Raw genomic sequence first — 12,370 nt, 5'->3', positions numbered from 1 at the left:
TTACTGTCTTAGTGCACGGCCTCTTCCTTACTTCTAAGAACAGCCATTGAGTTAAAAGGAAATTGGGTCATTAGGCCAGAGATTCCCAAAAGGATTTTTCGGAGGTAATATTGAGGTACAAAAGCTATTTTCAGTTTTTCAAAAAGCCAAAAGGAAGTAATACTTTTACTGGCTAAAACTCTATACAGCTTGCTAAAAGCCACATGTTTGTGCTTTTGGATAGAATTCAGGCAGTTCAGTGGGGTGATGCTGGCTTACCCATTGCTAAGATATGCTTATGATTTTAATGAATAAAAATAAGATTTCCCAGTTATTAATTAGTAAATAGAGTTATGTGGATACAAACATGGAGGGTATTTTGGAAACAATGAAATAGTGTGAATAAGGGTGAAAAGGTAGTGAATTATTAATTAAAAGGGTTCTCCCCTGTCCCCACGGCTTTTTCTCCTTTGAGAGAAGTGTGGTCTCTGCTACAGGCATTTTTTTTTTTAAGATTTTATTTATTTATTTGTCAGAGAGAGAGGGAGAGAGAGCGAGCACAGGCAGACAGAGAGGCAGGCAGAGAGGCAGGCAGAGGCAGAGGGAGAACCAGGCTCCCTGCCGAGCAAGGAGCCCGATGTGGGACTCGATCCCAGGACGCTGGGATCATGACCTGAGCCGAAGGCAGCTGCTTAACCAACTGAGCCACCCAGGCGTCCCTCTGCTATAGGCATTTTTGAATAGAGATTGTAGGGTGTGTTAATGGAAATAATAATGTCCAAAGTTCAAGAATTAAGACTTCTGGGCGCCTGGGTGGGTGAGTGGGTTAGGCCGCTGCCTTCGGCTCGGGTCATGATCTCTCAGGGTCCTGGGATCGAGTCCCGCATCGGGCTCTCTGCTCGGCAGGGAGCCTGCTTCCTCCTCTCTCTCTCTCTGCCTGCCTCTCTGCCTACTTGTGATCTCTCTCTGTCAAATAAATAAATAAAATCTTTAAAAAAAAAAAAAAAGAATTGCGACTTCTACCCATTGCTTTTTAGGCCAGAAATTCTATTTCTGATCATCACATTTTCAAAGGGACATAGGCTGGAGCTGGTGTGGGGGACAGTCTCCTTGTAGGCATTCCAAGACATTGTCATGGAAAACTGTTTGGGAAGGATATGAGAATGGTGAACCTAGAGAGAACAGGATTTAGCCAAGCACGTGTTCAGCATGTTTATGTCATAAAAGGTTCTGTGAAGAAAACTTAGATGACCAAGGGTGTAATTCCTCAAGAAGAAGAAAAGCGGGGAGTACAAGGGAAGGGAGTACAAGTGCTTTGCCCGTGGTAAGGAAGTTGGTCCCACACGGAACCTGTAAGGAAGGGTCGGCGAGGTGCTCAAGCCTAGACCAGATGTCAGAAAGGGAATTCAAGCATCAGATTGATAGTTGGACTCAGAAAGGTTCGAGTCTACTCTAAAGTACATGGTTTTATGAGATTCCATGTTATCTTTTGATCAACTTCTTTTTGTCTGCCCAGCTATAACAGCCTCTTAATCGGAAACTTCTGCTTTTTTATGTTCTCATAATAAACAGCAATATCATTTATAGGACTTACCGTTAACTGATTTGTGTTCAAAACAGCTTCTGCTAGGGTTTGGAAATTTGTATTCAGCCTTCTAGATACAAATAGTCTGTTGGTGTACAGAATTTATATATTTACAATAGGAGAGACAACTGACTGCATCAAGTTAATTGCTAATTAATGTACTCCATTAACTTCTTTGATTCTAGTCCTGGAGCTGTGGCCTGTGTAAAACTTTGTCACTTAGCTTTTAGGCTTGTGAAGATTTCTTGGAAGTCATTATAGTTGTTTACTGAGCATCTGCTATGTACTGGGCATTGTGTTAGAGTGTTAGGCGCTGAGGGTACAGGAGGAAAAAAAAAAGGAAAAACCCTCTGTTGTCATGGAATTTATGGTGGGGAGGTAGATGATAAAAAAAACACTAAACATAATACACAAAGGTGATAGATGAGAATAGGGTTGGGGAGTGCTGTTGTTTTCATAAGGGATACTCCTCCAAATATATGCACAGATCACTCCGTCCATGATAAGGTAGCAGGTCAGCCCTCCCTAACCTCTACTAACTTCATATTTGAATAGAGATTTAAAGCAGTCTTAATCTACCTGGGAATCTACCATTTGGTAGATCTAACTTTTCTTCCTCCCTGGGAAAAGTAATCCCTTAGTAATCCCTCTTTAGTTTTAGCATACTGTCTATACAGTTCTCTCAAAAGACTTTCTTTCTTTTTTTTTTTTAAAGCTGAAGCTATATATATATATTTTTTAAAGAGTTTATTTATTTATTATTATTATTATTATTATTATTTTTAATTTATTTTTATTTGACAGAGATCACAAGAAGGCAGAGAAGCAGGCAGAGAGGGAGGAGGAATCAGGCTCCCTGCTGAGCAGAGAGCCCGATGTGGGGCTTGATCCCAGGACCCTGGGATCATGACCTGAGCCGAAGGCAGAGGCTTTAACCCACTGAGCCACCCAGGCACCCCATTAAAGAGTTTATTTATTTATTTGACAGGCAGAGATCGCAAGTAGGCAGAGAGACAGGCAGAGAGAGGGAAGCAGGCTTCCCGCCGAGCTGAGAGCCTGATGCGCGGGGCTCGATCCCAGGACCCTGGGACCATGACCTGAGCCTAAGGCAGAGGCCTTAACTCACTGAGCCACCCAAATTAAATCAACTGATATTTATTGAGGGCCTATGTGTGGTGATATGCTTCATGTCCTCAAGTAGATTATGTCCTATTGCATCTCAGCAATGAAAGGAATTTAAAAGAAATGTAAAATAGGTAAAGATGTATCTGACCTGTTTATTTTTTTTTAATTTTTAAAAAGATTTTATTTATTTATTTGACAGAGAGACAGGGAGGGCACACAAGCAGGGGGAGTGGGAGAGGGAGAAGAAGGCCTCCTGCTGAGCAGGGTGCCCCATGTGGGGCTTGATCCCAGGACCCTGGGATCGTGACTTGAGCCAAAGGCGGGAAGACAGAGTCTTAATGACTGAACCACCCAGGTGCCCCTGTTTCTGACCTCTATTCAAATCATTGGTTATTAAGGAACAATCTAGTTCTCCCCAGTTAAAATGGGTTGTGTGAGGCTAATGCTCATTTTAAAGAAAATTCCTTATGTAAATTTTTCCAAAATAAGTTAATACCCATAGAATTTCTGATTTGATTTTGAGATCTTCCATAACCCTGCATTTATAGAACTTCTTTTCTGTGACTTGCCACTAGGAAACCCAAAATTTAAGAGCTCGCTCTCTCTGGGCTTATAAGCTATCTGAAGAAATAAAATTAACACAGATTAAATAAATAGAAAGTGATACACAGTAGTATTTAATTAAGAACTGCAATGTGGGTTACAGATAGTATTTCTGTGGGTGTTTTCAGAGGTGAGAGCTCAGTGGGGCCAAGGATAGTTGGCTAAATTTCCACAGAATCTGAGATTAAGGGAGACATCTTGGATGGAGTGGAGCCATGTCAACAGAAAAAGAATCTCAGAAGTGAATATCCTCAAAATACTTTTTAAAACTGGTTTTGAAAAATTACCAAAGTAAGAAAGAAAAAATTCACATAATGGGGAAGGGAGTGGAGTGAAAAGTGAAATGTTGTATCCTGTCCTTGCCCTCCTCCTAGGGGTAGACAATTAAAATACTCTTAGAGATCAAGAAAAGCCATTCCTCGGGGTACCTGGGTGGCTCAGTGGGTTAAGCCTCTGCCTTTGGCTCAGATCATGATCTCAGGGGCCTGGGATTGAGCCCCACATCAGGCTCTCTGCTCAGCAGGGAGCCTGCTTCCCTCTCTCTCTCTGCCTGCCTCTCTGGCTGCTTGTGATCTATCTCTCTGTCAAATAAATAAATAAAATCTTAAAAAAAATTTAAAAAGCCATTCCTGGGCACCTGGGTGGCTCAGTTGGTTGGGCAACTGCCTTCGGCTTAGGTCATGATCTCAGAGTCCTGGGATGGAGTCTCACATTGGACTCCCTGCTCAGCGGGGAGTCTGCTTCTCCCTCTGACCTCTCCCCTCTCATGCTCTCTCTCTCTCAAATAAATAAATAAAATCTAAAAAAAAAAAAAAAAAAAAAAGGAAAAGCCATTCCTTCTTGCCCTTTGTAGTAGAAATCTACCTTAGAAAGGACCTGTTCTGTGTCTCTACTATGAATGTTTCTTGCTGCTGGGGGAGGGAAGTGCCTCTGACAGAATAAGCTCGGTGTTACAACTTCCAACCCAGAGGCTTCTATTCGGATGAATTACTGTACAGATGCCTTGCTGTTACATTGCTTGGACATGTTTGTGATTGTTAATGAGTTGTTAACGTTCGGTCTTTCTCTAGTCAGCAGGCAGAGCTCGCCCTGCAGGAGGCCATTAGGATTGCCCAGGAGTCCAATGATCATGTGTGTCTCCAGCATTGCTTGGTGAGCCGCCCCCTCCTGTCTCGGGAGTTCTGCCTGTGGATTGAGTTGGCCTTCGAATGGCGTCATTTGAATTGGGTTGTTTTGCAGTTGGAAGGCCCTTAGCAGTGAAGGGAAACTAGTTAGCAGAATTCAGAAAAGGCAACCTATCGTTATTATCTTTCTTAATCCATGATCTCTGTTTTGCTTTGGGAGGCATTTCTTATCTAAAATTTTTATCCAAAGCTACTACATTAAACATTGGTATTAACAAAAAGGTGTATGCAACACCTGGTAGCTGGAGGAGACATTGTCCTGTGAAAGCATGAACACCAAGCACAAGGAGAACACGGAATTCATTGAACATTCCCTGAGAATCTCGAGGCCATATGGGAGCTTCATGGTTTTTTTACCGAACACTTGCCACTCATTGCTGTCAGAGGTGAAAATAAATGACGGTGTAGCTCAGTCTGTTTTAATGTGTTTAGTGGTTTTCGTTTAGGTTCATACTTTGCGAAAGAGTAGTTTAGAGGATTTATCTTGTCCCTTGTTAAATCGTTCTTATAGCCATGCTGATATTTCAATAGAATGTTAACCGTTATCATTGTTAGAATATATTTTGATGATTTCTTTTACCAGAGCTGGCTTTATGTGCTGGGGCAGAAGAGATCTGATAGCTATGTCCTGCTAGAACACTCTGTGAAGAAGGCAGTACATTTTGGGTTACCGGTAAGGCTCATCTTCCTGTGAGATTATTTAAATAAATGGTGTGGTTTCATTCTTGGTAGTTTCATATGACCTTAACTGTTAGTCAAACCACTAAATTCTGTCTAATAGGTTTCTCGCTGCTCCCTTTATCTTTTTTTTTTTTAATTAATTAATTTATTTGACAGAGAGATCACAAGTAGGCAGAGAGGCAGGCAGGGAGAGAGGAGGAAGCAGGCTCCCTGCTGAGCAGAGAGCCTGATGCAGGGCTCGATCCCAGGACCCTGGGATCATGACCTGAGCCGAAGGCAGAGACTTGAACCCGCTGAGCCACCCAGGCACTCCTGCTTTCTTTATCTTAACATCTATTCCATTGACCAATTCTATGAGATCCTTGTTTAGTTTATTGATCAACATTGACTTCCACATATTTACTTAGAAAAATTTCAAGAAAGGCTTTTTTTTTTTTCCCAAAGATTTTATCTATTTATTAGACAGACAGTGAGAGAGGGAACACAAGCAGGGGGAGCGGGAGAGGGAGAAGCAAGCTTCCCACCCAGCAGGGACCCTGATGTGGGGCTCGATCCCAAGACCCTGGGATCATGACCTGAACCCAAGGGAGACATTTAATGAATGAGCCACCTGGGCGCCCCAGGAAAAGATTATTTTTAAACCAGGGATTGGCAGACTTCAAAGCCCATGGGCCAAATCTGGCTTGCTGCCTGCTTATATATGGCCCTCAAGCTATGAATGGGTTTTACATTTTTAAATAGTTGGGGGAAAAAACCAACAAAGAAGAAAATGTGACAGAGACCAAATGTGGCCTTCAAAACCTAAATTATTTACTACCTGGCCCTTTTCAGAACCAGTTTGCTAATCTGGTTTTAAAAGTGAACAAAGCCAGGAACCAGTAAACCTCACAGGTACATTTGTCTTTTCTTAATTTAAGTGACAGAGAAGGACCTGCATTATAGTCCTTGGTGACAAATACTGAGGGGCAGTGAAGGGGCTCAGTAGTCACATATGTAGTAATGACTGTCAGAGTGTAGATTACTGTTGCTGTCAGAACTGTATTCTGTCTCAAAAACATCTTCTAAAAAACTGTACCATAGGCAGTGGGACTCCTTAAGCATTCTGCCTCATAAAGTTTGCAGCAAGGTCCAGAAAACTGAAAGTACTATGTATAATAACCTATTGTATTTGCTTTTTAAAAATGGAAGCCTGGGGGTGCCTGGGTGGCTCAGTGGGTTAAGCCTCTGCCTTCGGCTCAGGTCATGATCCCAGGGTCCTGGGATCGAGCCCCACATCAGGCTCTCTGCTCAGCGGGGAGCCTGCTTCCCCCCTCTCTCTGCCTGCCTCTCTGTGTACTTGTGATCTCTCTCTCTCTGTCAAATGTGAATAAATAAAGTTTAAAAAAAAAAAAAATGGAAGCCTGGTGGCTCAGTCGGTTTAGCATCTGACTCTTGATCTCGGCTCAGGTCTTGATCTCTCAGGGTTGTGAGTTCAAGCCCCATGTTGGGCTCCATGCTGGGTGAGGCGCCTACTTAAAAAAAAATTGAGGTACAGTTGGCACATTTTATATGCTTTTTAAATCTGTAAACTGTCCATTTGATTCATTTTTGAGAAAGGAAACTTACATGTACAGAATTGATTATAAGGACCAAAGTAAGTTGCCCCTTAAAATAAATGATAGTCTTTTTAAGTACAATTTTTGTTTTGGATTTAAGCTATTTTTTTTAATGATTTATTTATTTATTTTACTAGGGGGAGGGGCAGAGAGAGAGGGAGAGAGAATCTTCCAGCAGACTCCCTGCTGAGTGTAGATCCTGATACAGGGCTCAGATCTCATGACCCTGAGATCACATCCTGAGCTGAAACCAAGAATCAGACACTTAATGGACTGAGTCACCCAGATGCCCCTAAGCGGACTCTTTTTTTTTTTTTTTAAGATTTTGTCTATGTGTTTGAGAGCGTGAGAGTGAGTACACAAGCAGAGGGAGAGGGGAAAGCAGGCTCCCGCTGAGCAGGGATCTTGATTTGACTGTGATCTGCTTGTGCACTCCCTCACTCTCTCTCTCTCACCCAGGTGCCCCATGATTTTATTTTTAAGTAATCTCTACACCCAATGTAGGGGTCTAACTTTACAACCCCGGGATCAAGAGTCACATGTACCAACTGAGCCAACCAGGCGCCCCTGAAGTAGGAAGATTTTTAAAGGATGACTATTATGAGCATACTTACTTTTTCATTAACTTCTGATACAGTTTTCAAAGGTGAAAGCATAATTTTAAAGACTCAGCTTAGGGGGCACCTGGGTTCCTCAGTTGGTTAAGCATCTGCCTTCGGTTCAGGTGATGATCCCAGGGTCCTGGGATCGAGCCCTGTGTGGGGCTCTCTGCTCAGCAAGGAGCCTGCTTCTCCCTGTCTCACTGCCTGCTGCTCCCCCTGTTTGTGTTCTTTCTCTCTGTCAAATAAATAAAATCTTAAAAAAATTAAAAAGGGAGGGGCGCCTGGGTGGCTCAGTGGGTTAAGCCTCTGCCTTTGGCTCAGGTCATGATCCCAGGGCCCTGGATCGAGCCCTGCATCGGGCTGTCTGCTCAGCAGGGAGCCTGCTTCCTCCTCTCTCTCTGCCTGCCTCTCTGTCTACTTGTGATCTCTGTCTGTCAAATAAATAAATTAAAATCTTTGGGGGGGAAAAAACATAATAAATAAAAAAGAAAATTAAAAAGGGAAATAAAAAATATTCTACTCTGGGGGCGAGTGGATGGCTCAGTCCATTAAACGTCTGCTTTCGGCTCAGGTCATCATCCCCGGGTCCTGGGATCCAGCCCCAAGTTGGGCTCCTTGCTCAGCAGGGAGCCTGCTTCTCGCCTCCCTCTGCCTACTGCTTCCTTTGCTTGTGCTCTCTCTCTCTCTCTCTCTCTGACAAATAAATAAATAAAATCTCAAAAAAAACCCAACTCCTACTCCATAATGTGTCCAACACTGTTTGACACATACTGTTTTGTTTTGTATTTATTTATTTATTTAAGACTTTATTTATTTATTTGAGAGGGCTCACTTGGATGAGCTGGGGGAGGGACAGAGGGAGAGGGAGAAGCAGGCTCCTCACCGAGCAGAGCCCCACACGGGGCTCCATTTCAGAACTCTCGAGATCATGACCTGAGCTGAAGACCGATGCTTAACACACGGAGCCACAGAGGTGCCCCAAATACTGTTTTATTTTAATTCTTACAATAATTCTTTGATGATAGAGTTTCCGCCCATTTTACAGATGAAGAAGCTGAGGCTTGGTTAGGAAGCTAACCGGCCTTGACTCACAATGTAAGTGGCAGAGAGTGTGTTTAAGTCCAGGCCCATTTTATGTCAAAGCCCTGGCTCTTAGCATACCGCCTGCCTCTATTCCAGCCCCAGGTTTTCAGGAATACATTTCATATGGGTTAAGGTCAGGATATAGTAATTTCTTTTTAAATAATGCTGTCGGTTTGCATGTGCTGAAATGTGAAATATGCCAGATTTCAGAAAAGTGAACAATTGTGTCATGTAATTTGTACCTTGAGGAGTCATGGGGTATGTCTGTCACCTTAGTACCTCGCCTCCCTGGGAATACAGTCCCTAGTTCAGCAGAGGGCTTTTGCTGGGAAGACTGCAAACAAATTGATGGATGCCCTAAAGGACTCTGACCTCCTACACTGGAAACACAGCCTGTCAGAGCTCATCGATATCAGCATTGCACAGAAAACAGCCATCTGGAGACTCTATGGCCGCAGGTGGGTCTTCAAGCCAACTTTCAAGGCCATAGGGGCAGGAATCCTTCCAGAGGTGAGCAGAAGCTAGCAAACTGATTCTATGAAAGGCCAAACGGACAAGTCATTTTCCCCTTTGATGAAAGTTGTTCGTGCAGGGGATTAAAGAAAATTCTTATAGTTTTAAAACATTTTTGTACTTTGCAAAGACTTTGTAAAGTTCTTTACTGTGCTCATTCTTATTTGTGCCTCCCAGCTGCCCTGTGAGGTAACTGGTGGGTGGGCTTCATTCCAGGATGTGAAAACCAAGGTTCACACATCTGATCTGCCCAAGATCACAGACGTCAGTAGCAAGTGACAGGGCCAAGACTCACACTCAGGTCCTTTGACTCCAAGTGCTCTGCCCCTATGATCTGAGACCAGACTCTCTCTTCCTATCCCCGGCAGGCAGGGCCACAGTCACTCGGGTTTCGCTTCCCTGTTAGCCGAGGTATGTTTTCTGGAGCATCTCCGGCCTCAAGTTTAATTTTCCATTTGGCCTCCTTTAGCTTGGAAGTACCTTTCTCAACTAGGTTTTTAATCCTGGAGCCTGTCCCTACCCCGCCTTCTACCTAGACAGTCTATTTCTAGGAACTCAATAATGAAAGGAAGTGCCTACTTGACCAGTCTTGTTTGTGTATACTCGAGATCATTTTTTGGCAGGATGCGCTCTGAGACAGCTGCAGACACTGGCCGCTGCTACATTGCCAGAGCAGCTGGTGCCAGGATGGCATCAGGTCTGAGTTTATCCGTGAAAAACGATTAACACACTTGTGACCACAGGAGAATTAGAGGCAGTCAGGGGGTCTGGAGCTTGGAACTCCCAGTTGTGCCATAACCACCCCATGTTTCCTTTGGGGCTACACATGCAGGGTGTGTTTCTGTTTTCCTGGTGCTGAGGGTGGGCGAGCCAGCAGTGGGAGGCCGCCACTCCCGCTAAGCCAGAGCCTGCAGACGGACTTCCTGTCCTTCCCTTTCCACTCAACAGAGTTGTGGGGTGTGGCTGGGGGGTGCCTGGGTCTCTTGACTGAAGAGAGTTCCTGTCTGTCTCCCCACCCAGCACCATGGCCCTGCAGCAGGCCCAGATGTTGCTGAGCATGAACAGCCTGGAGTCTGTGAATGCAGGTGTGCAGCAGAACAACACGGAGTCATTTGCTGTCGCCCTCTGCCATCTTGCAGAGTTGCACGCAGAGCAGGTAGGCGGGTAGCTGGGCCTGCGCGCTCCGGGAGTGATGGAGGCTCCCCCCACCTCTCCCCTCTGTTCCTTGAGAAAAGCACTGGATATGTCTGGGTCAGGCCTGGTTGGATGCAGGGGGCGCTGAAAGGGTGAGATCCCTTCGGTGAAAATGAATGGGGTGTGGAGTCTACACAGTTGTTGAACTTTGCATCTCTTTGCATTGGCAAAGGAAATAAGATATCAGCTATTTCCATGTAGCACATGGAATATAAAAGAGTCTTTGAAATTTCAGGTAGTGGAGCTAGTAGGTATGTTTATAGGAGACGGGAAGGCCACACTAGTTAATGTTAAGTCTACAGCACAAGTCTGATTGACTCCAGAAAGGGGCAGTGGGAATTGGATGTAACCTTGACTTATAGCCCAAGTCATTTTACATGATTCTCTTTGTAGGGGATTGATTAAAGGGCCTCTCATGCTACTCTAGGCTTTCTCTCTCCTTTGCTCTAAAATGTCTTCTTTCACGGAAGAGAAGTCAGGGAAGCCTCTTACCCAAGCTTACCCTCTGTCTCACTAAACACTGCCTTGGCTATAAGTGCATTTCCTGATCATATATCTTTTCTTCACTTCTCTCAGTGCTCTCCCCTACTGTTAGATTATTGTTAGGTTGTATCATTTTTTTTTAAGATTTTATTTATTTATTTGCCAGAAAGTGAGAGAGAGGGCAGAAGCAGGGGGAGAGGCAGGCAGAGGGAGAGGGAGAAGCAGGATCTCTGATGAGCAGGGAGCCCGATGTGGGACTCAATCCCAGGACCCTGAGACCATGACCCGAACCAAAGGCAGACATTCAACAGAACGAGCCACCCAGGCGCCGGCAGTCAGTATTCCCTAATCTGCAGCCCAAAGGTTGTTGGATGGTGTCGACCCCTTCCAGAAGTCTCTAAAGACTTCCTTCCACTAAATGTATTTTAGCATTTGACAATCCTTTAGGCATCTGTAGAGACAAAGAGGATGGATGGGGTCTGGCTGGGTCCCACATGCATCTTCATCAGCTGCCCTCTTTCTGCACCTGGGAGGCATTGCCCATGCTTCCTGACGTCAGAGCAGCAGCCAGCGGCACTTGCTGTTTGCTTTCCCTGAGGAATCTGCACGTTCATCACTTTCTTGGTTTTTTTTTCCCCCTCTTAATGGAACCTCTGACATCTCCTCTTCTGCTTTCCTGTTACCAAGCTTAAGTGGAGCATTTGGTAATGGATGAGTCAGTGAACCTTCAGTTAGTTATTTGGTGTGAGCCTTGTGTGACTTCTTTCTCCCCAACAACTTCATTGAGATAAAATTCACATGCGATACAATTCACCCAATTTAAATTTCCCCATACTTTTTTTTTTTTAAGATTTTTTTTTAATTTATTTATTTGACAGAGAGAGATCACAAGTAGGCAGAGAGGCAAGCAGAGAGAGAGAGAGGAGGAAGCAGGCTCTCCGCTGAGCAGAGAGCCCGATGTGGAACTCGATCCCAGGACCCTGAGATCATGACCCAAGCCAAAGGCAGCGGCTTAACCCACTGAGCCACCCAGGCGCCCACCCCCATACGTTTTTTTTTGAAGTGAAATTCTCCCCACTGACTCCATCCTTAAACCGGATAACTTCCTTTCAAGCTCTGTTTGAGTTATGTAGGGTAGAAATATTTTTTTTTCCTGCTGGACTGAAAAACTGCTTTACAAAAATCTCGGCCGTGGCTCAATGCTCAAGCCTTGAAACTTTCTCTGAGGCCAGTTATTAGAGTTCTGTGATGTTTCCTGGGAGATTTTTCCTGCTGTTTGGATTTGGATTAGTATTTCCGTCTTCATCTCCCTTATATCCCTGGCTTATGTGAAGAAGCTGCTGACCCCATCATTGCCTGGCTCCAGTGGCCAGGATATGTTGGGAACCCTTAAGAATTGTACTGCTGGGGCACCTGGGTGGCTCAGTGGGTTGGTCCTCTGCCTTCGGCTCGGGTCATGATCTCGGGGTTCTGGGATCGAGCCCCGCATCGGGCTCTCTGCTCTGTGGGGAGCCTGCTTCCCCCTCTCTCTCTGCCTGCCACTCTGCCTACTTGCGACCTCTGTCTGTCAAATAAATAAATAAAATCTTTTAAAAAAAGAAAAAAAAAAGAACTGCACTGCTAAGAGATAGGCAGTAGCCTCTCTGTTTCAATTTAGTCCCTTCCCCCCTTTCCTCAACCTGCCTTCGTAAGACCTTTCTAGTGCTAGAACATCAACGAGTAGCTATACCACATGGCTGATGA

General features: G+C 44.5%; 1 protein-coding gene across 1 annotated transcript in view; it reads left to right on the top strand.

The window, feature by feature from the left end:
* The window catches only part of ANAPC5 (anaphase promoting complex subunit 5), a 43,671-nt gene that overhangs the window by 18,723 nt on the left and 12,578 nt on the right, over positions 1-12,370 (top strand). Inside the window, exons 8-11 of the mRNA XM_044244311.1 lie at positions 4,363-4,444; positions 5,060-5,149; positions 8,714-8,895; positions 9,971-10,106. Coding sequence (XP_044100246.1) covers positions 4,363-4,444; positions 5,060-5,149; positions 8,714-8,895; positions 9,971-10,106 — 490 coding nt within the window. The remainder of the gene's footprint in view (positions 1-4,362; positions 4,445-5,059; positions 5,150-8,713; positions 8,896-9,970; positions 10,107-12,370) is intronic.

The sequence above is a fragment of the Neovison vison genome, chromosome 3 (genome assembly GCF_020171115.1).
Source record: "Neovison vison isolate M4711 chromosome 3, ASM_NN_V1, whole genome shotgun sequence".
Taxonomy (NCBI): domain Eukaryota; kingdom Metazoa; phylum Chordata; class Mammalia; order Carnivora; family Mustelidae; genus Neogale; species Neogale vison.
The sequence above is the reverse complement of the archived record's forward strand: the minus strand, read 5'-3'. Positions and strand labels throughout refer to the sequence as shown.